We start from the raw sequence: 27699 nt of genomic DNA, 5'->3' as shown, positions 1-27699 counted from the left end.
TTTAATTAAAATCTTTTGGGGGAGGAGGAAAAGGGTAATCCACATAACAGTGACTTCAGATCCACTGAAATACTGTAAATATCTTTAACCTTTCAGAATGACACGCATCGACCTCTCTAGACTCTGCTGTAATGTGTTTTTAGTAATGCTACGTGCAGTATGCCAGAATCTGGCAAAGCCTGAAAGACAACTACTTACAGTGCTAAAGGTACCCGTAGAATTACACAATAACAGCACACGAGCGGGCAGGGAGGGCTGGGGAGGGCTGCAGGGCTAGACTGTGTTTCATATTAAAACACGGGGTTTTTTGTTTTTGTTTTTGTTTTCCGAGACAGGGTTTCTCTGTAGTTTTGGTGCCTGTCCTAGAACTAGCTCTTGTAGACCAGGCTGGCCTCGAACTCACGGAGATCCACCTGCCTCTGCCTCCCAAGTTCTGGAATTAAAGGTGTGCGCCACCACCGCCCGGCTGAAACACTGGTTTTCTTACGGGTGGTGTTCCACTCTACTAATCTCACAATGACAAAAATGGACTTCAAAATTGCTTCAGTAAATTAAACAAGTTCATTCATTCATTTGTTCATTCAACAAGTATTTAGTAAGCACCTACTATGTGCCAGGAACTGGATTATGTGCTGGGAGGACAATGGTGAGGAAAAACAAATGGGTTCCCTCCATCATGGAACTGACAGTCTAGGGGCAGAGACAGACAATTTCAGTATTAAATAATGTATGAAAAGAAGCTACTCCAGTCCCCAGGGAGCTGCAACATTAACTCAGGCTGTCTTCTTCCGAATACTGAAGCAACTAGAGTGTTCATAAACACTCTGTGGTGGTCTTGGTGTGAACAAACTGGATGAAGTAAATATTGGGAAACTTCCTCAGTCTTTCTAACCGGTGTCATTTGTACACAACTGCCATTTGCTCCTTCGCACACCCAGGCTTGAATCCATGGCTTTATGCTTTCATAGTCTCACACGATTTGAGATCAGCCCACAGCATCTGAGAAAGAGCCCTTCACATGCAGTTCCCTAAGAACAAGACCCTCAGCTCCGTCACAGCTGCAGTGCTAGCACACCGGGCTGCAGCATCCTGGATGCGCTTAACATTTTTTGAATGATGAACGAATGAACAATGAACAAAAAGTAGGTGCTCCATCAGATACGATATGTAAAAAGGAGATATGGCTCATAACAACTTGAAATACATTTTACATACACACATAAACATGTTATTCACAGCATATATTGCTAAAGTTCATGAAACTACTGCTAAGGCCTCAGTGCCCACAAATTGTTCAGCTGACAGTAAGCACCAGCTAACCCAGTCCTATCACTACAGACCTGTGCTGCACTTCCTCCACAGTAATAATGGTGAGCCTATAGGAAGTAGCAACGGCCAGGGGAGCTCATCTTCCTCGAGGAATGTAGCAGCCTCCGACTCCTCCCAACCCTCACCCTGTCTTTCATATGCTGCTCATGCCAGCCCATGCCCACCCATAGGGATTTTCCCTAATAAAAACCATAGCTTCTGATAGCTTCCCAAGCTCTGGGTCCTGTCCTGTATCTAATAGTCAACATGGTACCATATACTCTTGCCAAGTGAACTTTCCGGCCATCCTCTAGTGTATCTGTAGCTTGTGTGGCTTTCTGCTTGTTTGTCTTCTTCTTCTATCACATTTACCCTAGGCTTCTACAAGTTAAGTCTCTAATTGCCCTTGCTCAGGGGTCTTCCCAACACCTACAGCTATACCGACAAGGCCACTCAGGCTTCCTTTCTCCTCTTAGCAAAGACACACTGCATAAACAGTTGCTGGTACCTGTCCTCCCCTGTGAATGGTCAAACCCCCAGAGGCTCATTTCTAGATTCCCAGGACCTCCACAGAACTAGTGAACACCAGGAAATCAGTATGTAATAATAACCAATGCCAACAATGACTTAGTGTCCAATCTGTCATCAAAGGCAGCGCAACTGTGGTGCTGAAGTAGTCACACTACATTTGGGGAGCCCTTATGCTTGCGTAGGTATCAGGAGTTAAAATTTTAAAAACCAGACTTACTAATGAATAGAAGTTAACGTATGCTCTCTCCCCAAATACCAAAACAATTAGCAATGTAAAGCAGTAGGTGTGGACAGATCTGAATGAGTGCGTACTGAAAATGCAGATGCTGCTAACAGAGCATGAGGAGGCTGAGTCAGGCAGGATGGCCCAGAGCATTGCCAGCAATATTGAGATGAGCAACATGTTTTCCAAAGATTTCCATAAACCATCAGAAGGAACACATGCAATGGATAGTGCAGTCAACTCACTTTGATCTGTGTGCTCCCACATGCAAATCTCAAGGAGAAACACAAGCCTGAGGCAAACACTAATGGATTCTAATATCAAGTAATGAGAACTCTTTTCTACTAAATTTATCTCTAAAGTTGAAAAACAAAGAAACTTAGAAGAAATCACATTTATTGTAAATATTTATTCTGCGCCCCTCTCGTTGAAACAAGCACTTTGTGGGTCTGCTGCTTTATGAATTTACTCTGCCTAAATACAAAAAACTTTAGAAAATGTCCAACTATTAAAAAAACACTATAAACATGCTGCAGGTTTTGGCAAATAAACATTAAGAAAGCCTTCAAGTATATAACTGCATAGGATGTTCGAAACACTAACTTCAGCACCTGGGCCACAGCTGAGTGGCTGGATAAACTCTGCAGAAGGAAAGAGTGTGTGTGCACTGAGCTTGACCTGTGTCAATCAACATTTAAGAAAAACAAGTCATCATGCACTTAAAAAGTGTAGGCAATCAACTTTAAAAGCCAATAAAAGCATAGTACTCTATACATGGAAAATAACATGGGCTCTGTGTAAACACAGAAGCATGGTAGGCATCTCTAAAACAGTTACCAAGAAAACATGGTTCATTACCATGCACAAAAGCTTCCCACCAGATACACTTCCAAAGGTGACCATCAATACAGACACAAGGACTAAAATCCCACTAACTTAATCCATATTCCAAAAGATTGATCGGAGTCTTCTAGGTTTTTTTTTTCTTTTCCTTTTCTTTTTTTGGAGACAAGGTTTGACTGTGTAGCCCTATTGTCCTGGAACTCACTCTGTAGACCAGCCTGGCCTCAAGCTCACAGAGATCCACCTGCATCTGCCTCCCAAGTGCTGGGATTAAAAGTGCACCAGCACCGCCTGGCCTGAGTTTCTTAAAAACAGAAAACTCCAAGCACATCTGGAATCTAAACAAGTAAACAGCTCTCACGACAGGAAAATGTGGTCTGTGCCCAGGACTCAAATGTTTGTATTTGTGAGGAAAATGTATACTTCTTCAGAATGCCTACCAGCTTTAAGAAGCAGCTTCAGCTGTGCCACTCAGCGTGCGGGTCCCCTCATGACAGAGGATGGCTTTTACTAGGCTCACTTCAGCTCACTCAATCAACAGTGTAAAGGTTCAATTACACATTAGTATGTTCAACCATCAATCTCAAAGACCTCTTCAATCATACTTCTGAGAGTATCGATTTGATAGATCAAACTCAACAACAATTCGATCACTTCTACACGGATTGAAATATCCACAGTGAACAGAAGCCTGGACCCCACAGGTTTTCCAACTGTCACTTATGCCTCTGAGGCAGCAGCACCTCGAGACAGAGCTTGCTTATGGGTCAAGGAAGCCAAACACCAGCTCAGCACCTCCCAGGAACTCTGTAACCTCAGGCGAACTGCAGCACGTCTCGTGGCAATGTCTTGTAAAATTAAATAAAAAGTATCTCAAATAAGAAAGAGGTGGGGCTTCCCAGTAGTTATTTTTAGAAATGAGACTAAATTAACATTTGCCAATTCTAAAGCCAAATGGTCTCAACTTCTGTGATTTCTGTTTTATGGCCAAAGTAAGAAAAGTGATAGAATCAATCTTTTTTAATAAATGGTGTGGGTTATACAAACAGAATCTTTCCCCAAAGAGCAATGTACTCTCTAAGATGTTTTTAAAAGATAAATGAATTAACATTGGAAAGTTATGTGCAACCAAAGAATCACATTCCATGGAAAATATGTGCTTTCTTTTGCTTTGTTTTGGGAGGGGGTAGGAGTGGGGAACAGGATCTTATGTTGTTCAGGCTGGCCACAGACTAGCTGTGTCTATGTCTCAGCCTCCTGAGTGCTGGGATTCCAGGCATATACTACCACACAAGGCAAAAAACAAAAACAAAAAACAAACACCTGAGGGTACAAAGAGAAAGGGTTTCTCACTCCATGGCACATGGATTTTACCTGAGTAGCCTACTCTAAAAATGATCTTACCCCCATCCATCACTAGAGCTGGAGCCACACCCCCTTGAACACAGGAGCCCACATCTCTGCCTCCCCACAGGCTCATGTGTTTGAATACTTAGGTATCACTGCTGAATCTACACAGAAGGTTATGGAACCTTCAGGAAGTGGAGCCTTCCTATAGGAAGTAGACACTGGGGAAGATGTAAACTTTTACAGCCTGGCCCCACTTCCTGTGCTCTCTCTGCTTCCTGTGTAGGGCTGAACTAGGATCTCCCTGCTGGGCAGCCCCTCCTGCTCCTGCTGCCATGCTTTCCCAAAGGCATGGACTACACTGCCCTCTGGGACTACATGTAAATCCTAACAAGTCCTTTCTCTCCTAGCTTGTGCCCATCACAGTCACTAACAAAACAGCTAACCCAGTGGGAGGCACGAAGTGACCATGTTCAAAAACACCTGAGTTACAGCATGCTGTACTTTACCTACTCTCCCTTCCGAGGACACAGGAGCAATAGCACAGGGAAACAGAAGAATTACCATTTTCCTTTCGCAACCGTGTGATGAATTTCTTGGGCGGGATCACGCCAACCTTCTTCTTCTGGGTGGCTATGCTGTGGAAGAGGTCTGCCAGGCACGTGAGAAGATTCTCCTTTTTTCTGGGCTGGCTCTTGTATGCTAGGACTTTTTCCCGAAACGGACGACAGAAATAAAGTGCTTGCAGAACTGAGTTGCAGTAGCAGGTATTCCCAAACTACAAGAGGAAAGAGCGGCACCGTTAAATGAAGAGTGCAGCTGCGGGGAGTGCCTGGTGAGGCGGAGGACCACATAATCTTCTCTTCCAAATTCCCACCATTACTAACAAGAGTTGTTACACATCATGCTTTTAAAAATGTAATTCACAAGCTGGGAGTGGTGCCACACACCTTTAATCCCAGCATTCCGAAAGGAAAAAGCTGGAGAATTTCTGTGAATTCAAGGACAGCCTGGTCTACAGAGCCAAGTCCCAGGACAACCAGGGCTACATAGAGAAACTCTGTCTCAAATCCAACAACAACAGCAAAAACCTTCACCAAAATATGCTAAGGTAAGATTTTTCTATCAAGATCTCTCAAGTGCTATGTACTAAGCACAAACGCTGAACAAAAGCGAAAAATCAGCCGGGCGTTGGTGGCGCACGCCTTTAATCCCAGCACTCGGGAGGCAGAGGCAGGCGATTCTCTGTGAATTCGAGACCAGCCTGGTCTACAAGAGCTAGTTCCAGGACAGGCTCCAAAACCACAGAGAAACCCTGTCTAGAACCCCCCCCCCCAAAAAAAAAGGCGAAAAATCAAGCTGGCTGGGAATGTTGGTTTGGAGAGATTGGCGAACAACCAAGGCTGAGTGCCCACAGAGAAGGCTGAAGTCGGTCCTCAGCAGTGGACTCATGGACATATGCTGCTGTGTGTTACTCAACTTCTATTTCCTCCCGTCAAAGAGCACCCAGGAGACACTATCTTACAGAGTGAATAGGTGGTCTGATAATCCTCCCTCTCTCTTCTCTGAGGTAAATGGGATCATCCCGTGTCAAACTGAAAGCAAATACAGAATCTGTGTAGAGTAATGGCCGTGAGGCAGAACCAGGCAAAGCCTGCAGTTCCAGAATTAGAAAGCTTAAGCCTGGCCACAGGAAACCTCCTGTTTGCATGCTCTTCTTCCAAGAAACTAAGCAAACAGAAACCTGAAGATCCACTAAGATCCACAGCACAATTAGAATCTTTTTTGAAGAAACTTGAGAAAAAGATATGAAGGCCTTTGAGAACATGTGGCTGCCCGTCTTCATGCCTGCTTGGCACTGTTTCAAAAAGGCGCTTTGAATGAAGACTTCCCAGGATGGCTGCTGGCGTCTAGGCTGTGGTCACTCAACAGCCCGCCTATCCAGAGAAAGAGCACCTGCAGAACGCGCAACACTAAGATCCATTATTAATCATCCAGCATCACCTCATCTGGAGAGCAGAATCTATACCACAACCATAGAAATCTAGCCATCAGCACAGTCTGGTGCTGGCAACTAAAGACACAACATCCATGATTTGGACAATACCCAGCATTTGGACGTCCTTCTCAAAGGACATGCAGCAGGAATTTAACAACTTCCACAGAAATGCGAGAAAAGCAAAACACAGTTCCATCAGAAAAGTGAAGACAAAGAAGACTTACTGCCTGTAAAACTCAAAGCCGCAAACAGCACAGGCTGAAAAACCAGAGGGTATCTGTAACATGTACATGAAAACTGTGAGATAGTTCTTAGTCAGGGTTACTGTTACTTAATGAAACACCATGACCAAAAACACTTGGGGAGGAAAGGCTTTATTTGTCTTATGCTTCCATATCGTAGTTCATCACTGATGGAAGTTGGGGCAGGAACCCAAACAAGGCAGGAACCTGGAGGCAGGAGCTGATGCAGAGGCCATGTAGGAATTCTGGTTACTGGCTGCTTGCTCCTCATGGCTTGTTCAGCCTGCTTTCTACAGAGCCCAGAACCACCAACCCAGGACCCCACCCATAATGGGCTGAGCCCTCCCCCATTAATCACTAATTAAAAAATATCCTACAGACTTGCTTACAGCCCAATCTTACAACAATTCCTTAACTAAGGCTCCTTCCTCTCAGATGACTTTAGCTGGTGTCAAGTTGACATAAAACTATCTAGTGCAGATTCCCACTGGGACCAAGGCAGCCTGGCCCTCTTCTGAGAACACAGCAGCAGGTAACATGCACCCAGTCCTAAGTCCGGCCACTGGATGACTTTCTTCTGTTTAACTTTAATCAGTTCCATTAAGGAAAACTCAAGAGTCAGAATTCTTTCCCAATAATCAGTTAATAGTCAATCTTCATAATTAATAACCCCCCTGCTTGGGGGGGGGGGGAGTTGAGACAGAGTCTCGCTATGCAGCTCTGGCTGTCCTGGAACTCTTTCTGTAGACCAGGTTGGCCTGAAATTCAGAGAGATCCACCTGCCTCTGCCTCCCAAGTGCTGGGATTAAAGGTGTGTGACACCACTCCAGGCTTAGAAGTTTTTTTTTAAAGAAATACAAGTTTTTGAAAAGTTTTATTTTTATGTCTGTGTGGTATCTATTAGAACAGGAAGTCAGATCCTTTGAAACTGGAGCTACAGGTGGCTGAGAGTCAACTGACATGGGTGTCAAAAGCCAAACTCTCCAGCCCCAAAAATACTTTTTAAAATTTATAATACGGCCGGGCAGTTGTGGCATACGCCTTTAATCCCAGCACTCAGGAGGCAGAGGTAGGTGGATCTCTGTGAGTTCGAGGCCAGCCTGGTCTACAAGAGCTCCAAAGCTACAGAGAAACCCTGTCTTGAAAAACTAAAATAAAATTTATAATACTGTTTATGTGTGTGCAGGCCTGTGCATGTATGGCAAGCTAGCATTATCCCTGGCCACTAAGGAAATTACTTTCTTTAACCAGCTAGCTCTGGTGTAAGTGACCTCAACTTCAACTCCCCCAAGGGGTCCCAAGGTTGTTACTGAATCTTGTGGACCTGTTGCTCACTCCCACTCTTAGGCTACTGGCCCGTGCTTCCTTCCTTGTGCAAGCCAACACCCCTTATCCACACACTGTCCAGTGCTGAGCACACCAGCCTCTTCGCATCTGTGGGTAGACAGGACACCTCGCCCATCTAGCCAGGGTCTCTAGGCCATGTTTCTTTGACCAGAAAACCTCTAGCATCTCTGAAGTATAACCTGCAAGTAGGCTGTTGCTGCCAGGTGGAGAGAAGCAGGACAAGAATGAAATCAAATCAATCCCTGGCAGATCTAAGTGAGTTTGAGGCCAGTCTGGTCTACAGAGTGAGGTCCAGGATAACCAAAGATACACAGAAAAACCCTGTCTCAAAAAACTACAAAACAAACAAACAAACAAAAAAACAGACAGGACACACCTTCACCTAATCAAGTTCATTTTATTCTCTCTTCTTCACACCAGGCCTTGTTCCAAACAACTCAGTTTAAAGAGCCTGATATAAGATCTAGGAAGATCAAGAACAATCGCAGTGGGTTTTTGATCCTACTGCACGTACTGGCTTTGGGGGAGCCTAGGCAGTCTGGATGCTCACCTTAGGAGACCTGGATAGAGGTGGGCGGTCCTTGGGCTTCCCACAGGTCAGGGAACCCTTATTGCTCTTAGAGCAGATGAGGGAGGGTGACTTGATTGGGGGAGGGGGAGGGAAATGGGAGGCGGTTGCGGGGAGGAGGCAGAAATCCTTAATAAATAAATAAATAAATAAAAATCAAAAAAAAAATAAAAATAAAAAAAAAGATCTAGGAAGAAAATAATAATCTTTAAAAACATTTTGAAATTTTATTTATTTTTATTTTACATGTATAGATGCTTTGCCTGCACCTGACTAGGCACCACATCCATGCAGTACCCAGGGAGGCCAGAAGAGGAAGTACAATCTCCTGGGACTGGAGTTACACATGGTTGTGAGCAACCATGTGAATGCTGGGAACCAAACCCAGCTCCTCTGCAAGAGCAGCCAGTGCTCTTAACCTCATAGCTGTCTCTCCAGCCCCAGCAAGCACAATTTTGCTAATAATGATTCACAGGAGCTTCCCAATGGAGTCCTTGAGCCTAACCCACTTGTGTGCACTGAAGAGTGATGTGAGAGCTACACGGCCAAGCATTCAAAGGTGGGCGGGCTCAGGCAAAGCAGTGAAGAAACAGCCCTCTACAGTCAGCTCTACTCAGCGCATCCTTCACCACGAAGACACTCTCCTGCAAATTCCTCACCTGCCAACACCACAGATGCACCTATACAACCTCACGATCAAAGCCCAAAACAAGGTTTTAAAAGAATTTAGTTAGGAAAAATTTTAAAACAGATTAAAAGAAAAACAAAACCTGTAACCAGGTGATCATTAACAACGCTAGGCTAATTAAACTGTGGTTATCTCATTGATTTGTAAACAAAGTGCTTAACTCCCACAGACAAGTGCTTGTTGGTGACCTTAACATTCATAGCCCAAAAGGGACCCCCCCCACCCCATAAGGCAGGTCTGGTAGCAATTCTTCTAGTATATACTTTTTGTAAAAGCAATTAAGCCTGGAAATGCAGCTACTTAAAGGCTGACGGAAAAAATACACATGCCTCTTCTTTAAACAAAACCCTGAAGTGTCCTCCTCCCCGCCCCCTACCCCCTTGCAATTCGGGAGCATAGAATCTAGGGTCTTGAGCTGCACAGTGCTCTGCCACCCAGCTACATCCCACCCCATTCCAAAAGTTCTAAAACAGCTCCAAGAATGCAGTATTGTTTACAGTACTACTTACTTGACAAGTAAGTTACAGGGACAGGGGAAATAACTTAAAATACTGACCTCTGAGTTAACCAAGCCATCCTCCACATCACCACCCCCAAGGTCAACGCTGGTTTGTTTTGCTGTTTTTAAGCAAAGTTGGAGTTTTCATACAGACTTAATCACATACATTAAGACAGAACAGACAGAAATTCATGCTTTAGGAAAGGGTGTACATCTCAAGAGAGTTGAGCCAATCTTGATATTTAAGGGACACCCATGAGTAAGTAGTGTGATGATTCTAAAAATGAAACAGCGGCAAGCTAACAAGACAGAAGCAGAGCGAGCTGCAAACTAAGAGCTGGGAGTGTGTCGAAGTGTAGACCACAGGGAAGAGCCACGACTCTGCGAGTCCGAGACCACGGCACCACAACCCTTGGGTCCCAACGCCCCTCAGAAGTGGCACGGTTTGTAAAAATGAGGCATGAATATCACAAGCTCTATTTCCATCCATCCAATTAATTCAATGGGCTCTCCTTAGCTTATCCTCTGATCACCCTGACCTGACTGCCAAGGAGCTTCAAGAGAAGCATAAACACTGTTCGAAATTACACTGGCCCGCAGGTTCCAGATATCCTTTGAAAAAGGGGTGAAGTCACACCTCAAAATTAACCAGACCTGAAGACAATACAACCCCATGAACTTCTAGAGACAGAGCAGCCAGCCATTCCAGGCGGGGCTGTGGAGCGTCACGGTGGATTTCACGCTTCTCCTATCAAATGTATTTTTATGCACTTATCCACCACCATGACTGAAATAGCCATGACAGTTAGAACTAGGAAAATAATAGCATGTTTTTTTTTTTTAATTTTATTTTGTTGAGTTTTAGTTGTATAAAAAAAAAAACCACATTTGGTTAAACTCCAAAGCTCTTGCTGGGATTTAAGGATGGATGCACAACGGCAGCCCGACAGAGGGAGCATATGCATGACTGTACTGATGCAGGCACATGCGGGCTACGACTCGCACGGGATCAAGCAATCACATCTAGTTTAAGTCAAACTTTCACTATGAAAAATTTTTGCCAGAATTGGGAAAATGAAGCCGACAAGTTTGAAACTACCCTGAGAATCTTCAGATCTCAGGCAGCTACAGAGAAATTTAAATTCCTAAATACAGTGTCTCAGCATGGCATTCTAATGGCACAAACGAATGGGTTTTCTTTAATGAATGAGGAAGAGCACGCAACCAGTGTCTCAAAGTGTCATGTGACTCTCTAAGGCTGGGTGTCTTTGATACTTACATTGACTAATCCAAAATAGTGCTCGTTGACCGGAAACTGTTCTGGACCAATCTCTTTCTCTAATGCCGAGGCATTGGCGCCCTGTAAAATGAAAACCACAAATCTCAGGATTTACAATATTTCTACAATGTCCAATCACATAAGCAGAGGCATGCTTTAAAAGATCAAACTCATATCACAGCAATAAAGAACAAAGAATGATATTTGAAGATGAACAGCTTTTACTCATGTAACTAAATCCCAGTTTACAGAAACCAGTCAGGAAGCATGCTCCTAACACACCCCTTCCTCCTAAGCAACCAAAGAGAACTGCTGACTTCTCACAGGGCAGAATCTGATGGCAATCACCCTGGAGCTGAAATCGTATGGAAGAAAGGCTCTCACAGTACAGGGCCAGCCCGCATGTGCAAAGGGACTCCTAAAGTATGGGGGAACCATCTGTGAAAGGCTGCCCAGGACTGGACGGGTATCTATAACCCACTGTCTCAGAGGAAGACCCAGAAGTAACGGCCAGATATGCAAGGAGTAAGCAGCAGTGACCCTGCAGGCAAAGGAACTCCAACAGGAGACACTTCCAGGATCAGAATACTAAACAGAGCCAGACTCCAACAGACAGAGCATCCACTCCCTCCCATTCACATCTTTCTCCCTTTGCTCAACACCCAATGTCACATGGTGTGCAGCTGCCCTACTCTGTCCTTGTCCTGCCCACCACCTCACTCACCAACACTGTGTTTACCGCTACTCTTTCATTTTCTTCTTCAGAGAACACAGGCCAGCCTGATTGCTGGGCCCCAGTGTTCCAGCCTCTTGAGAGCTAGGACTTATCTGATGATATTTATTACTTTCTTAATAATTTCTTTTTACTACTTTTAAGTGTGTGTGTGTGTGTGTGTGTGTGTATGTGTGTGTGTTGAGTTTGGGTATTTATGCACGTGAAGCCAGATCCCCAGGAGCTGGAGTTACAGGTGTGTGTGAGCTGTCCGATATGCTGAAGTAGCCTCAGGTCCTCTGCAAGAACAGCATGCACCCTGAACTGCTGAGCAAACTCCCAGTCCCTGATCCTATTTCTTTACCTCTTCCTTTTCAGTCTACTTTTGGCCAAGACATAATCCAGTTCTACAGGAAGACAACAAGGAAATGTACACGACTTGTGCTTGCCATTGGCATAACAGGAAGAAGAAACAAATCCCTTCCAACAATTCATAACCGCAAGCTAACCCTCATGAAAACCCATGGCTCTGTGTGTCTGTGCAATGTAACAGCAGCAGCAGCAAACCCACACAGGACATGAAGTTCAATGACGCCCTAAATGAGCAGTGCTCCCGTACCCCACAAACGGCAAATCTGCCAACACACTTGTGGAAGGTGAATTCAATTCACCACAAAGAAGTTCAAACAAACAAAATGCTAAGAAATTGAAGTTCAGGGTCAAAAATTACCAACACAGGCTAGAAAGTATAAAGAGTAAGAAAAGGTAACAAAGCCCCAAGCTCAAGAGATCACAACGCTGCAAGGGGCAGAAGTGCCCGGAGTGGCACAGAGAGAAAGCCGCCAACAATGCGCAGCCCCTTGGCATGAGCCCAAGACCCTAAATGTCAACCGGGTTCTTAGAAAGGACTCTGGGAACACTCCTAGCAGTTACAATAACACCCGTGATGTCTAAGAACTAAGCAAGGTTGGTACTGTGTCACAGCTTTAATCCATTTCCTGTCACCATGCGACCAACTAAAACAAGTTTCATTAAAATTAGAAATGTCTTACAAAAAAGATCCCGTGAAAGGATGACTCCACTGTGTAAGGGCTATAGAGACCAGGCTTCCCAGGGTACCACAGAGCTGTAAAGCTATGGGCCAGAGTCTGGCCTGGGCCACAACATCAAGTGAGGAAGGGATACTTCTCCAATACATATACCTCCACAGGGAGGTGTATCAGATTGTGACACTTCGTTAACACATGGATGGTACAATGTAAGACAGTCCACCGACAACCAAAGTCCAGAACAAAAGACAGGGAGGAGCCAGCATCACAAGCTGATGTAGTTATTATAAATATTAAGGTACTAAAGTATATTAGGTATAAATAATTAAGATACATAGACATTAGGAATTTGTAGGCCACAAGTGCCAGGTATGCCTCTCGACTAACCAGGATAAATTCTTGCAAAGGTGAGGACTTTCCCATATGGACAGATCACCAAAGGATAACAGTAAAACTGCAGAGACACCTGGGGCCTGTCACTCTGACAATAAGAAATTAGTAATAGGTTAAACATTGCTGGCAAAGCAAGGATACCATTTTACGGTTTCCCTCACTGACATAGGGAAGGAAACACACAGTCAGTAAGCCTTCCTCTACTTTTATGAGAAATACAAAATCACACGAAAACAGGCTGATACACTGCAATGTTTTCATAAAAATAATTAACTTACTTTAGTATAAATATTATGTTCTTTGAAATTAAAATCTTAGCTGGGCAGTGGTGGTGTACACCTTTAATCCCAGCACTTGGCTGGCAGAGGCAGGCCGATCTATGTGATTTTGAGGCCAGCCTGGTCTACAGAGCGAGTTCCAGAACAGGCTCCAAAGCCACACACACAAAAAACCCTGTCTCAAAAAACAAAAACTGAAAGTGCTGCATGTAGTGGCACACACCTTTAATCTCAGCACTCAGGAGGCAGAGGTGGGGAGATCTCCATGAATCCGGCCTACGTAATGAGATACATGTCAGCCACAGCTAAATACTGAGACCCTGTCTCAGGGAAAAATAAATAAAATAAAGAGAAAAAGAAAACAAAACAGGGGGCCGGAAAGATGACTTAGTGGTTAAGAGCACTGGTTGCTCATTCCAGAAGACCTAAGTTCAATTCCCAACACCCACAAGGCCTCTTACAACTGTCTGTAACTCCAGCTCCAGGGGATTCAACACCCTCACACAGATATACATACAGGCGAAACACTAATGCACATATGATTAAAAACAATTATGAAAAAAAGGAAGAAAGGGAGGGAGGAAGGGAGGGAAGGAGGGAGGGAGGGAGGGAGGGAGGGAGGGAGGGAGGGAGGGAGGGAGGGGGGGGGGGGGAGGGAAAGAAAAGCCTGTGCTCTAGCACTGACTATTCCAGTCTGTGAAGACAGTAGACTGCGCTCTGGTGCATCTGGGGAGTACATAAGCCAGGCCAGGGTCTTCCCTTTGGGGAACTTTACTACAGCTTCTTGGTTGGGAAATGAAGGCCCTGCCATATAGCCCTCAGGCAGGCTGGCAGTGGACTGGCAGAACGACAGCTGCCCATCCTGAGGCTGCACTCCTGACCTAGTTCTCACATGAACCACAGCATCACCGGGAACAGCATGTGGTCTCTGTTTCCTCCCCGGTAAGAAAGAGACTAGATCTATGAATGCACTACAAGCCCACAGCACACCACACACAACACACACAAATGGTGTTGTAGCATAGACACAGCTCAAGTAGGAACGTTGAGCTCCATATTTACAGAGCCACAAAGCAGAGTAAAGAACTCTAATCATCACTTCTCTGGAAACATGGAAAGGAAGAAGAGAGCACGTGCCCAGTGACCTAGTAGGCATCGTGGAGAATATAAACAATCCCAGGATGAAGACTCACTTAGCACAAAGCAATCCTGGGTAAAGCATGCACATGGAGCAAAGCCTACATCGGCAAACGTGCTGTCTCTGGGGGAGATCAAACACTATACAAGCCATCACCAAGCTCTATGATGACAATCACTGCATCTGCTGCTACCAAGGCCTTCTGAATAGTGGTTGCATGCAGGAAGAAGCCACCTAATTGTTTCCCATAGGGTGTATACATATTTATCTCACCTTCCTGCCTACTGTCCATCACACCCCAAAACCTCCAACCCCACAGGGAAGCTTTCCAGCAAGTCTTCCAAGTTTTTAAGAATGGCTATCTTGTGGGCTGGAGAGATGGCTCAGTGGTTAAGAGCATTGCCTGCTCTTCCAAAGGTCCTGAGTTCAATTCCCAGCAACCACATGGTGGCTCACAACCATCTGTAGTGAGGTCTGATACCCTCTTCTGGCCTGCAGGCATACACACACAGATAGAATATTGATTGCATAATAAATAAATAAATATTTTTTAAAAAAAGAATGGCTATCTTCTCAAAGGACACTTGAAGTGGTTTGCTTTCTCTTCTATCACATCAGATCAGTACATGGGAATACTGAGCATGTAAATCCCATCAGTAAACTCAGAAAACCTTAATCAGTGACTAAATTCATGGTTAAATGATTGTAAATTTAAATTCCTAGCTCTCCATGTTTTCATTCTCATCCAACAGTAGAATACATACCACCACATGGTGTGACAAAGAAGCAACAAGTGACATTTGGGTCCTTTTATAGTTCATTAATGAAATGAACAACAAAACAATAGGTATACAATATTAACTGCCAAACCTAAAGAGCTACTACAAATTCAAAGTTCCCATCAAATGCGTACTGAAGGTGCATCCTTCCAACTAATGACTCAGAAGCTCAGATCAAAGTCTGCCTATACAACTCACTGCTAAGAGAACTAAGGTTCACCTTCAACCTTCTATGGCAGCAAAAAATGGAATCATGAGGGGCTGACTGCATGCTACCTAACCCTGCCCCCTCCTGCTCTCTCAAACTCATGGCCACACATATGCATAAATATATAAATATAACTCACTTAGTCCATACAATGTCACTTGTGTGTATACCATTCCAGGGCTGATCAACTGGTACTGGATAACCAATTAGGGGCTCATCCCCGAGAAGACAACTTCTCCTCTCAGTAGTCATTAGTTTTCTGTCCCTTTACCTAGGGGTGAACCCCGTGAGATGTGTCATTCCATGTTGGAAAATCTTTTGATTAGTGCTGTGCTTGTTTTGGTATTGTTTAGGCAGCCGTAATGTTGAAGCTTCCATGTCATTTCAGAGACACAACCTCAAGAATTCCTGGTCCTCTGGCTCTTACGGTCTTTCCACACCTGCTTTAGTGATGATCCTTAAGCTTTAGTGGCAAGAATTGTGTTGCAGATGGGGCTTATCCCTTGATAAGTTTTCTCTGCATTTTGATCAGTTGTGGGTTTTGTAATGTAAAGATTATCTGATGAGGTGTAAGAGCTACATGTATCTGTGGTTTAGTAAGGTAGAGGTGGGTTCACTATGTCACTAGCCACAGGGAGTTGGCTACATTTAGTAAGGTAGAGGTGGGTTCACTATGTCACTAGCCACAGGGAGTTGGCTACATTTAGTTCCCCCAAGATGTGCATTCCACTGTTGCACCCTGCCGTGCTGGACGGTGTTGTGGTTCACAGGCATTACAGTTGGGTAGCACTGCTGGACGGTGTTGTGGTTCACAGGCATTACAGTTGGGTAGCACTACTGGACGGTGTTGTGGTTCACAGGCATTACAGTTGGGTAGCACTACTGGACGGTGTTGTGGTTCACAGGCATTACAGTTGGGTAGCACTGCTGGACGGTGTTGTGGTTCACAGGCATTACAGTTGGGTAGCACTGCTGGATGGTATTGTGGTTCACAGGCATTACAGTTGGGTAGCACTGCTGGCTGCTTCCTTCCCTTGGAAGCCCACAGAGCACTTCCAGTACTAAGAAAGCTTGTCCTCAAGGAGGAGGAGTCTTTCAGGTCAGACCCAGATCACATCCTCCAAGTCCTATGTCTGAAGTGAGGAGACTTAGTCACACAGGTCTATTTAGTCTCAAACTCACTGAGGTATATGTTTATATGAAGTTTTCATTGTCAAGTAGTATGATTATTAGGTTTTAGACTATGAGATCTTAAATCTACATATCACTGTCTTAGTTTGGGTTTCTATTGCTGTGAAGAGACACCATGACCTCAGCAACTCATAAATGAAACATTTAATTGGGGTGGTTCACTTACATCTTCAGAGGTTCAGTCCATGATCATCATGACAAGGAGCATGGTGGTATACAGACAGGCAGACATCTTGATCTGAAGACCACTGAGACACTGGGCAGTATCCTAAGCATAAGAAACCTCAAACCCTGACCCTATATGACACATTTTTTCCAACAAGGCCATACCCACTTCAACAAAGTCACACCTTATAGTGTCACTTCCTATGAGATTATGGGGTCCAATTACATTCAAACTATAATCACCAAGTACATTACACATGTATTTTATGCTTGTTATGCCTATAAGCATAATAATCATCTATAATAGAAAAACTATCATATATTAGAAATATAAGGGGGATGGTGCAGATATGACAGAATGCTTACTGCTCTGTTGGGCAGTGGTGGCGCACGCCTTTAATCCCAGCACTCAGGAGGCAGAGGCAGGCGGATCTCTGTGAGTTCGATGCCAGTCTAGTCTACAGCGCGAGTTCCAGGACAGCTAGGACTGTTAAACAGAGGAAATCCTGTCTCAGAAAACAAAAAACAAAGCAAACAACAACAAAGAGGGCTTACTGCTCTGGCAGAGTACCCAGGTACAGTTCCCAGAACTCAGGTGGCTACTGCCTAAAACTGCACCTCCAGGGATGTGAGGTCCTCTTTTGTTCCTCAGAAGCACTGCACATGCCCACATGAAAGCCAGCTGGCAGGCAGACAGACACACATTTGAAACACAAACAAACTTTATATACATCACCTTAAAATTTTGAAAATTAATCCTCAAAACAACTTCTTTAAAGATCCTAATTTTATATATAACAAAACCAGTATTCTATGTTAGTTAAGTTCTAACAAATTTTTATTACATTCTTTTTTTCACTTTGTAATAAAAATTATTTTGATATAATGAATCCTGACATTTTTACTTGAAACACAGCTTTTCAAATTTCAAAATGTTCATCTGCTCTAAGAAAGGAGGCGGTGACTATCCAGCCAAAACAACAGAGTATTGCTGACTTTCAGAAGACCACAGCAAGTCTTCTAAAACAGTCACTAACGCTAATGTGACTTGAAATTATGAAGAACTCACAGGGAGGGAGGGAGGGGAAGGAAGGAAGGAGGAGGGAGGAGCACACCCCCAGGAAGCATCTCAGTCTCTAAGCACCATCCTCCACTGAACGGGGCTGCAGAGTGCAAGGCCTGGGGTGGGGGGTGGGCAGTTACAAGAGAAATACAGAACAGGACGATGCGCAAAGCGCCTTTTGAGGCCTGCTGCCTATAAGGGACAATCTGAGCCTTTATCATCAATGCTGACATGGATTACGGTCTGTACAGGCAAAGTCCGAACTGCTTTAAATACATGAATGAATGAATGAATGAATGAATGAATGAATGAATGAATGACAGGAATCCTATTTCCTAAAATGAACTGCTAACTAAACACGGAAAGCCCTAAATCTAGTAAGTAAAATTTGATGAGGAACAATATATTTACCTTCATCTCAAAAGTATCTCCCTAGAAATTAATTACAAAGTAAAACACAGTAATAACTTCGCAGTGGAAAAACCTGACGAACCAGTATTCCTACTTGGAAAAAGAGTATAATCCAAATCTAATCATGACGAAACATCAGCCAAAGCCAACTAAGGAACAACACACAGAATGGCTGGCTTGTTCTGCTCATAATATCAAGGTCAACTGAGACCAAAACTGCTGGGAATGGCTATGAAAGACATTACCAAATGGTCCAAGAAACTGGGTATATGCACAAACATAATATTTGCAAAACAGATTTAGCAAAATGTAAAAACAGTAACCTAAGTAGAGGATGTCCAGGAAGTTCTCATACAACACTTGCAACATTCTTGAAACCTTAGATTAACACAGCTGCCACCTTGAAGGAGGCTCCATTCCCAACCTGGAAGAAACTGCATGAAAAATCAATGTGACTAGCATGCACAAGACCCTGCATTGCTTCTTAGCACATGGCCAGGGCAGTTTCAGTCTTTCACTGATTTTGTGGAATGGCCCAGGCCCAATTCCACTCTCCTCCTTCCATACTGACTGGTGGACATCTTCCATGAGGAGCTTCGCCGCAAGTCCCCAGTTTCCAGTCTTACTGTGGGCAACTGGTGGGCACTTCCGGCTCACAAATACTGTGGCTAAGTTCCCTTTACCAGTCTGCCTATTCATTTTTTAATATCATGCTGGAGCACTTATTCAGGTTCGTAGCTGGCTGCTGACTCAATAACCAATTACTGTGTTTCTTCTTTCCGTGCCCTGTGGAACAAAGCCAAGGGGCAAGTCCCTTGACGGCTGGCTATCTGAAAGAGAAGACCCTTATGGTTTCCACCTGGTTGGCAGTAGTGACACTCACATTCTGTCCCACAATGAGTCACCGAGCATTCTTCCCAGAATGTGCTGGACCTCTGCACCTACTTCCACTTTACAGTAACTCAAAGAGCAGAGAAGAAAATTAAAAGACCACAGGAAACACTCAAACCCAGAGAGTCCTCAGTCTGACAACAGTCCAACTGCTTAACAGCCATGTTAAACATGGAAAAAGAAGAAGTCGCACTAGGTTACAGGAGGTAAGAAGTGGAGATGTGGGCTGTGGAGATAGCTCAGTCAGTGGTTACTAAACAATCGTGAGGACCAGAGTTAAAAGTTACAGAAAGCATGTGTAAAAATAAAATTAAAGTCTGGCATGCTGGTGTGGTGTAAACCTTTAACACAGCAAGGGGGAGGGGAAGGCAGGGAGTCTGCAGAGGCAGATGAATCTGTAAGCTTGAGGCCAGTCTCAACACAGCAAGTTCCAGGACAGTCAGGACTAGAAAGAGACTGTCTCAAAAAAGACAAATAAATAAAACAAAGACGCAGTGTGGTAGAATGTGCTGTGTGTTTATGCCAGATTGGGTAATGGGAAGGTGGACACCGAGAGCCTACTTCTTGTAGTTCCAAATCAGTAAAGCTCCCCCCCCCAAAGAAACAGTGGATGGTGCCTGATGAATTACAGTGGAGGTTGTCCTCTGGCCTCCACACAAGAAGCACTTGCATACCAGCCCTCATGCGCGCCCGCCCGCCCGCAAGCTCGCTCGCTCGCTCCCTCCCTCCCTCCCTCCCTCCCTCCCTCCCTCCCTCCCTCCCTCCCTCCCTCCCTCCCTGTGTGTGTGTGTGTGTGTGTGTGTGTGTGTGTGTGTCTCACACACAATGGAGTTATTAAGCAGGAGATGGGGGAACTCGGACAGTTGAGCACTGGCCCCTGGCAGGCCCTGACCATGGGTCAAAGTCCCTCTGCTTGAGGACTTCTATACGTAACTGCACTAGTTTATGGTGTAGGTGGCACGGAGACGGTCCAGCCATCTTGTGTACCAGAAAACAACTCACCCTAGAATCCAACGGTTGTGTACATTGCTCTGTAGCCGTCTAAAAGCACACAGTCCCTGCTGCCTGCAGCTTCACCTCTCTGGCCTCCCTGTTTTGGCTTCATGCCTTACTCTCTGCCGGACCAATCCCGGAGTCCATGGTAATTACAGTAAATAGATCCTGCAACTTCCCTCCCTTCAGAGTGGCTGTCAAAGCTCCCAGGGAGTTTCCTTCGAGACAACAGCAGGTTAACTGCCGCACTGCCGCCTTCTGACAGAGGTAGCCCTCAATGGATCTTTCCATCAAACTCAAGCAACAACGCAGATAAAAGCCTCTGGGCCAAGGAACTGAATTTACACACTTTCTAAAGAAAAGAATCTTTGGTAATCGACTGGTTAGCTGATGGCCTCCTGCATGCCCATTTTCTTCCAGTCTGCTGTTCCTGATGGGTAGTTTTTCAGAAGGAAAGGCAAATTAATAACCTAGCACAGACCAGCTCCCACAGAACTTACTCTAAATTACGAGGCTGGGTTCTCTTAGAAACTGCTCATCACTGTGAAGCATGATCAATACTTATTTGTCACAAAGGGCTAGCTGCCCCAAAGTCCTTTCTAACAACTGTTTTATAACACTAGATGTTTGTTATAATAGACAGAGAAGCAATAAAAGAGGTTGTTAGATGACTAAAAAAAAAAAGTGACGTGTACTCTCCAAACTCTCAAAGTTACTCAAAGCAATGAAAGACTTTTGAGGGGAACAGCAGAAATCTACCCCACTTACTGCCTGGAAGACCCTGTTAAAATGACAATACTCTACAAATTAACAGATTCCATATAATTCTTATCAGAATTCCAGGTCTTTAAACACTAATGAGCTGGTTCTAAAACTCATGCAGAATTATGAGACCCAGAATAGTTAAAAGGATCATGGAAAGAACCAAGTTTGAGAACTCTTACTTCCTGATTTCAAACTCACTACTAATCCAATAATCCAAACAGTGTGGTACTAGAGGAAGGTCAGGACGGTTCAGCGCAAGAGAGCCGAGATTTCGGCTGGAGCGGAGGTGCATAGCTGGCACCCAGCATTTGTAAGGTCATCCTCTGCATAACAAGTTTGAGGACAGCCTTGACACTGCCTCAAAAACACAGAACAAGCACTAGGAAGGCAGAGGCAGGCAGATCTCTGTGAGTTCGAGGCCAGCCTGGTCTACAAGAGCTAGTTCCAGGACAGCCAAGGTTACACAGAGAAACCCTGTCTCGAAAAACAAAAACAAAAAAACACCCTAAACAAAAGCCAAGGTCCCAGAAATAAACCCACATATTCATACATCTCTGGTTCATACAACTTGTTTTCAACAAGAGTGCTAAAGCTATTAGGTAGGAAATAGCTTGCCTTCTCCATCCCACTGTGTGTGTGTGTGTGTGTGTGTGTGTGTGTGTGTATGTGCGTGCAAGTGTGCTGAACCTTCTCATGATCCCTGACCCAGCAATTTTAAGCAGATGCCCAAGAGAAGGGAAAATGCTTAGCCACACAGAAACTTGCTGTCCTGACTTCATAGCAGCATTTATCCACCAAAAGGCACAAACAACTCAAACCCATCAATGTCCATCAATGAGCAACAGATAAGAGACAGTAAAAACTGGGGTTGCAGAAATGGCTTGGCGGTTAAGAACATTGGCTGTTCTCTCAGAGGACCTGGGTTCAATTCCCAGCACTCCCATCGCAGCTTATAATTGTTCATCTTTCTTGCTCCAGGGGATCTGACACCCTCATACCCTCATATGCATGCCAAACACTAATGCACATAAAAATAAATAAATTTATAGTAATGGTTGTGAGCCTAGCCTTTAACGGCTGAGCCATTGGCGCACGCCTTTAATCCCAGCACTTGGGAGGCAGAAGCAGGCGGATCTCTGAGAGTTCGAGACCAGCCTGGTCTACAAGAGCTAGTGCCAGGACAGGCTCCAAAACCACAGAGAAACCCTGTCTCAAAAAAAGCAAAAAAAATAAATTAATAAATAAATTAATTAATTTTAAAAAGTGATAAAATATTGGTACACTTTATAACATAGATGAATCCTGAAAATTATAAAAGTGCAAAGAGCCATTCACAGCATACATATAAAAAAATATGCAAAGGACAATTGCCTGAGGCTGGAAGGGAAGAGAATGGGGAAGGATGGTGTGGAAGGACTGCTGCTCAAGGGTAGGAAATATCTTCTGAGATGAAGAAATGCTTTACAGCTGACAATAACTGCATGACTGTCACTATGCTAAGTCCTTGGACTGTATCTCATAAGACAACTACATGGTGTGTAAACGTACTTGAATGTTTTCAGGGTTGAACCTGGTGACACAGGCTTGTAACCACAGCTAGTGGAGGCTGAGGGAGAAGAATGGCAAATTCAAGGCCAGCCTTGCCAACTCAGTCAGACCCTTCTCAAAATAAACCAGGGGGAAGAGGGCTGGAGCGGGCCTTGGCATTTATGCTCGTGATCCTTCGTGACACAGAAGGATCAGGAGTTCAAGGCCCCTCCTCAGCGGCATATACACTTCTACGCCAACATGGGCTACATACAAGATCCTGTCCTTAATATTAAATAAATAAATCCCTGCCCCAAAAGAAGGTAGGAGGTGTAACGCGGTGGGAGAGCACCTGTACGGTGAAGGAGGAAGGACCTGATTATAGGGTTCAACACCCCATTAGCAAAGAGGAGCTGTTTTAAGAAAGAATATGGGCACCAACTATCCAATGTTCCCCAAGGTCCTACATCCAATGTGTTTAAAGCTTATTGTGTCCAAACTCAAATCCAGTTTTAGTCTTCAATATATATTAATTGTACACACAACAGGTACAGATGCACACAAGCACACAATTATAAATAAAGAAAAGTTCCATAGATTCTAAAAGTGGGGCTGACAAGAGTGGACACCCTGCTTGGAACAGTGAAAGGCGCCTACCGCCCACTAGTTTGTCCAGCTACAGATCTTATAACTTGTCCCCTCCCAACTCTCAGAAAGCAGCTGCTCGGTGACACTGTTTTCTGCTGGACGAGAATCCACTGCCTCTCATCTTGCAGCATGCTTGTCCTCATCCACTTCAGACACAGCCATTTACTAGTTTTCCTCTTGCTCCTTAATAGTTTTTTCTTAGTCTCTCCTACTTTGTTGAATTTCTTCTAGACTTACAAGGAAAATGAGAAAAATTAAGTTGCTAATTGTTCATATTTTTGCCTCATGCTGTAGAAAAAAATCCTCTACAATATGAATATGTATTACTCTCATTGGATAATAAAAAGCTGACAGGCCTGTAGCTGGGCAGGAAGTTAGGCAGGAAAGCCAAACTGAGACTGATGGGAAAGAGGGCGGAATCAGGAGACATGCCAGTCACCCAGCCAGTCACAGGTAAAGACAGGAGTCAAGTAGCAATACACAGATGAATAGAGATGGGTTAATTTAAATATAAGTGTTAGCTAGTAACAAGCCAGAGCTATTGGCTGGGCATTTACAATTAATATAAGCCTCTGTTGGTAATTAGGGAAGCAACTGCTGGGTATGGTCAGGACAGGAAAACTCCGCCTACAGCTTCATCCTAGCCTAGGAGCTTTACTGAGATTCCAAATCTAATCCTGACAGTCCTAACAGCTGACAACTATTGGAACTCACCTCCTTCCCCATGGCAATCTTGGAACCTTTCACCCTGAGACCTCAAGCACCTCTTTCTGCCCTGCTATCCACACAGGCACGGTTTTTGTTCAGTCTTCCCACTAACCTCAGGGTAGGTTTTAATGAAACCCACCCATCATTTGATCAATATGAAGTTTTAAAACTGGCCAGAAAAATGAAGAAAATTAGGAGGCATGAGAAGGAGCACCTTACTCCCACTGGCTGAAGGTATCACAAGATTGAGAGCCATGCTTACAGTAAGGACTCTCTTGACCTTTCTTCTGGTCTACAATCTCAAAACCTTTCAAGATGAACCTCCAGCCACCTTACAGTCCCATTCACTAAAGAAGCGTTCCTTGGGTCAAAAACAAGCATATCAAAACACTGTTCTAGATTTACTTTTAGTTTTTGTATGAGTGTTTTGTGGCATGCACCATGTGCGCACCTAGTGCCCATGGAGACCAGGAAAAGACACTGGATCCTCTGGAAATGGAGTTATGGGCAGTTACAAAATGCCATGGGAATGCTAGGAACCAAATCCAGCCCTCTGCAAGGGCAGCCAGTGCTCTCAACTACTGAGCCATCTCTCCAGTTCTGATGAATCTTTCAAATCTTTTGGGTAGTGTAACTTCAAAAGCCGTCAACTTCATATATACACCAATGGCTAAAACATTTAAATGCGATTTTCTCTTCCCTTAACACATGTGTTCGGTCTGTATCGAAACATTTTCTTAATAATTTCCAACTCTCTATTCACACTGATTTGTCCTATAATTCTTTTATTCAGTGTAAATCAATAATCCCAGCTTCAGGGCTAGAAGATGGCTCAGTGGTTCATCACCCACATAGGATACCTCCAATCCCAGGGAACGTAACACCCTCTTCGGCTCTCTGTGGGTATCTGCACACATTCAAATACATACACACAAATAAAAATAAAATCTTTAATTAAAAAAAACAAATCCCAACTTCAGCTGGGCGGTGCTGACACCTTTAATTCCTGGACTCAGGAGGCAGAGATAGGTGATCTCTGAGTTCCAGGACAGCCAGGGCTTCAGAGGGAAAACCCTATTTCAAAGAAGAAGAAGGAAAAAAAGAAAATCCGAGCTTCTGATTTCCTGACGGCTCCCCTCAGTAAAGAATGCTCTGCTGTGACTAAGTGTGCTATCAGAACTCAAGTAATCTCCTCTGCTCTGCTTGTAAAGGAGAGCAGGCGCTAGGCCGTTCTACAGTCCTCAGTACACAGATTATGGTAGCAGAAAAGACTCCCCCACCCGTGTCCATGCTCTAATCCCCTCTAACATGCGAACAATATACGTTACAGGGCAAGGGGAAATTAAGGTTACATAAGGGCTTAAGGTTGCTAAAATCAAATGGCCTTGGTTTGGAGATTATCCTGGATTGTCCAGATGAACACCATCCCCAGTGCACCCCCCCCAAAGTGTAGTACAGGGCCTCATAAAGTCTGAGTGACAGGAAGTTGGTATCTGAGGGATGTAAAAGCAACCAAACACTGCTGACCTTAAGACACAGAGGAGGCTGAGGCCAAGGAACAAGGGCAGCCTATGAGAACAGAAGGCAGAGAAAACATGCAATCCCTAGACCCTCACAAAGAACCTGGATACTGACCCACTTCAAACGTGTGGTCTCCACATCAGAGGCAGAAATGGGCTGCAGTGAGCACACGGGTGAACATACTATTCCTGGGCTGGAGATGCAGTTCAATTAGTAAAATGCTTGCCTCACATTCACGAAGTCTTGGGTTCAATTCCTAGTACCACATAAAGCCAGCAAGCAAGGTGTCCGATCCTATAGTTCTGGCACTCAAGATATATTAAGAGGACCAGAAGTTCAGAAAAACACCAGCAACATGACTCAATGAGTTAAGACACTCGCCACCGAGTCTGACAACCTAACTTCAACCCCCAGATCCCATGAGAACCAAATCTGAAAGGCTGTCCTCGGACCTCCACTGTGTCACATATGTGCACTGTGACATGTGTGTGTCTATGCACACAAAAGCACAAACTTTTTTAATTAAAAAAGAAGAAGTCCAGGATCTCTGTGAGTTCGAGACCAGCCTGGTCTACAGAGCTAGTTCCAGGACAGGCTCCAAAGCCACAGAGAAACCCTGTCTCAAAAAAAAAAAAAAAAAGAAAGAAAAATAAAAAAGAAGAAGTCCAAAAACCACCCTCATACTAAATTCTAGGTCAGCCAGGAACATTTGAGAAAAAAAAAAGAGGTTGCTAGGCAGTGATGGCACATGCCTTTAATCCCAGCATTCGGGAGGCAGGCAGAGGCTAGTGGACCTCTGTTGAGTTCAAGGCCAGCCTGGTATACAGAGTGAGTTCCAGGAAAGGCTCCAAAGAAAAGGGGGGGGGGGTTAACTGCTTGTTGTATCAACCAAAGAACCAAGTCAAAGTGCCAACTCCACATTTAAAATAAAAGTGTTTTGCACCTCCTCAGACACACGGCTCTCTGTGTCACACTGCACCATTGAGACCAGGGTCTCAATACATGGCCCAAGTTGGCCTCCTGGTAAAGCTTGTGATCCTCCTGCCTCAGTCTCAGGCCTAAGGCACCACATCCCATTTCGTTCTTCTCGACAGGGTTCTATGGGAAGCCACGCCTTGATGATTTTCTTTCAAAACAAACACTTTACATCACTCCTACCTCCATTTACACAAATTCTATATATGTTAAGGGCTGGAGAGATGGCTCAGCAGTTAAGAGCACTGCTTACTCTTTCAAAGATCCTGAGTTCAATTCCCAGCAACCATATGGTGACTCACAACCATCTGTAATGAGATCTGGTGCCCTCTCGAGGTCAGTCATTCTCATCAACTTAGACCATGAAACCCAACACAGACAAGTTCAACAGAACACACACACACACACACACACACACACACACACACACACACACACACACACACACACGGGCTGACGATGCTTCAGCATGGCCAAGGCATAAATTTCATTTTCATTTCTATGCATATTAAACAATCAGATCTTTCAAGGATTTCCCACAACACTGATTCTGAGTGCTCAAATGAGTGGCCCATATTCATATCTAGTACTTAACTATGTTTCTCTCAATACCTCAAGGTAATATATAGGTATTTAAATACTCTTCAACCCAAGATGTGCCTACGAACAGGTGCAACACAAACCAGCAGAACAGGGCTCGAGGAAGACAAGGATGGGCAATGAGGCAGCTCAGTATAAGCCATGGCCTGCGTCTAGTAACAGAACATGCCGGAGGAAGTCCAAGGATGACTGCAGCACTCAGGCCTCTTCTGATAATGACAAGGGTGGTGTTCAGTAAGTAGGGCTGGCTGTTGCTGGGAGGCAGAGCATATGCTTAGCATGAGCTTAGCATATACAAAACACTGGGTTCAACCCTCAACATGGTGAGAAGCAAGCATTGGTCTGTCTCCTCACAAATTGGATAGTCACCGCTGTGGCCAGAGGAGACAGAGTAGTTGCTATAAACTATTCAAAGCAGAAGATGATCAATTTCATTCTTAGCTTTAATGTTACGATTTAATTTAGATATAAGTAAGTGCTTCCTCAAAGGCACCTGCTGCTAATAAACAAATGATGGACTGATTAATTCCGACTCTGGCCGAGTGCTCGCTGGGCTACAGGGTTCACCAGGGCAACGGGAGGAAGTGGCAGGAGACAGTATAAGCAGTGCACCAGGTACTGTGCAGAGCCCTCTCAGCGACAGCTTGTCTTCGTCCAAGAAGTCATTGTCTAAAGACACGTTCACAATTAGGAAATAGATGCAGACCCTCAACTAAGGGAACCAATTCAAATGCAAGCTTTTCTTTCCAATAGTACAGGCAAAGGGTGTCCAAACTGAGTGAACCAAGTGTGAGGGTACACAACTGTGCA

The 27699-nt window shown here is 44.4% G+C and overlaps 1 protein-coding gene across 1 annotated transcript in view; it reads right to left on the bottom strand.

Annotated features, from left to right (window-relative positions):
* Positions 1-27699, bottom strand: part of Usp12 (ubiquitin specific peptidase 12) — a 51276-nt gene that overhangs the window by 16566 nt on the left and 7011 nt on the right. The window contains exons 2-3 of the mRNA XM_075972151.1: positions 10875-10955; positions 4817-5030 (exon numbers count right to left, since the gene is read on the bottom strand). Of these exons, the coding sequence (XP_075828266.1) occupies positions 4817-5030; positions 10875-10955 (295 nt within the window). The remainder of the gene's footprint in view (positions 1-4816; positions 5031-10874; positions 10956-27699) is intronic.

This window comes from Microtus pennsylvanicus, chromosome 1, assembly GCF_037038515.1.
Source record: "Microtus pennsylvanicus isolate mMicPen1 chromosome 1, mMicPen1.hap1, whole genome shotgun sequence".
Lineage (NCBI taxonomy): Eukaryota > Metazoa > Chordata > Mammalia > Rodentia > Cricetidae > Microtus > Microtus pennsylvanicus.
Note: the sequence above shows the minus strand (reverse complement) of the source record. Positions and strands in the feature narration are given on the sequence as shown.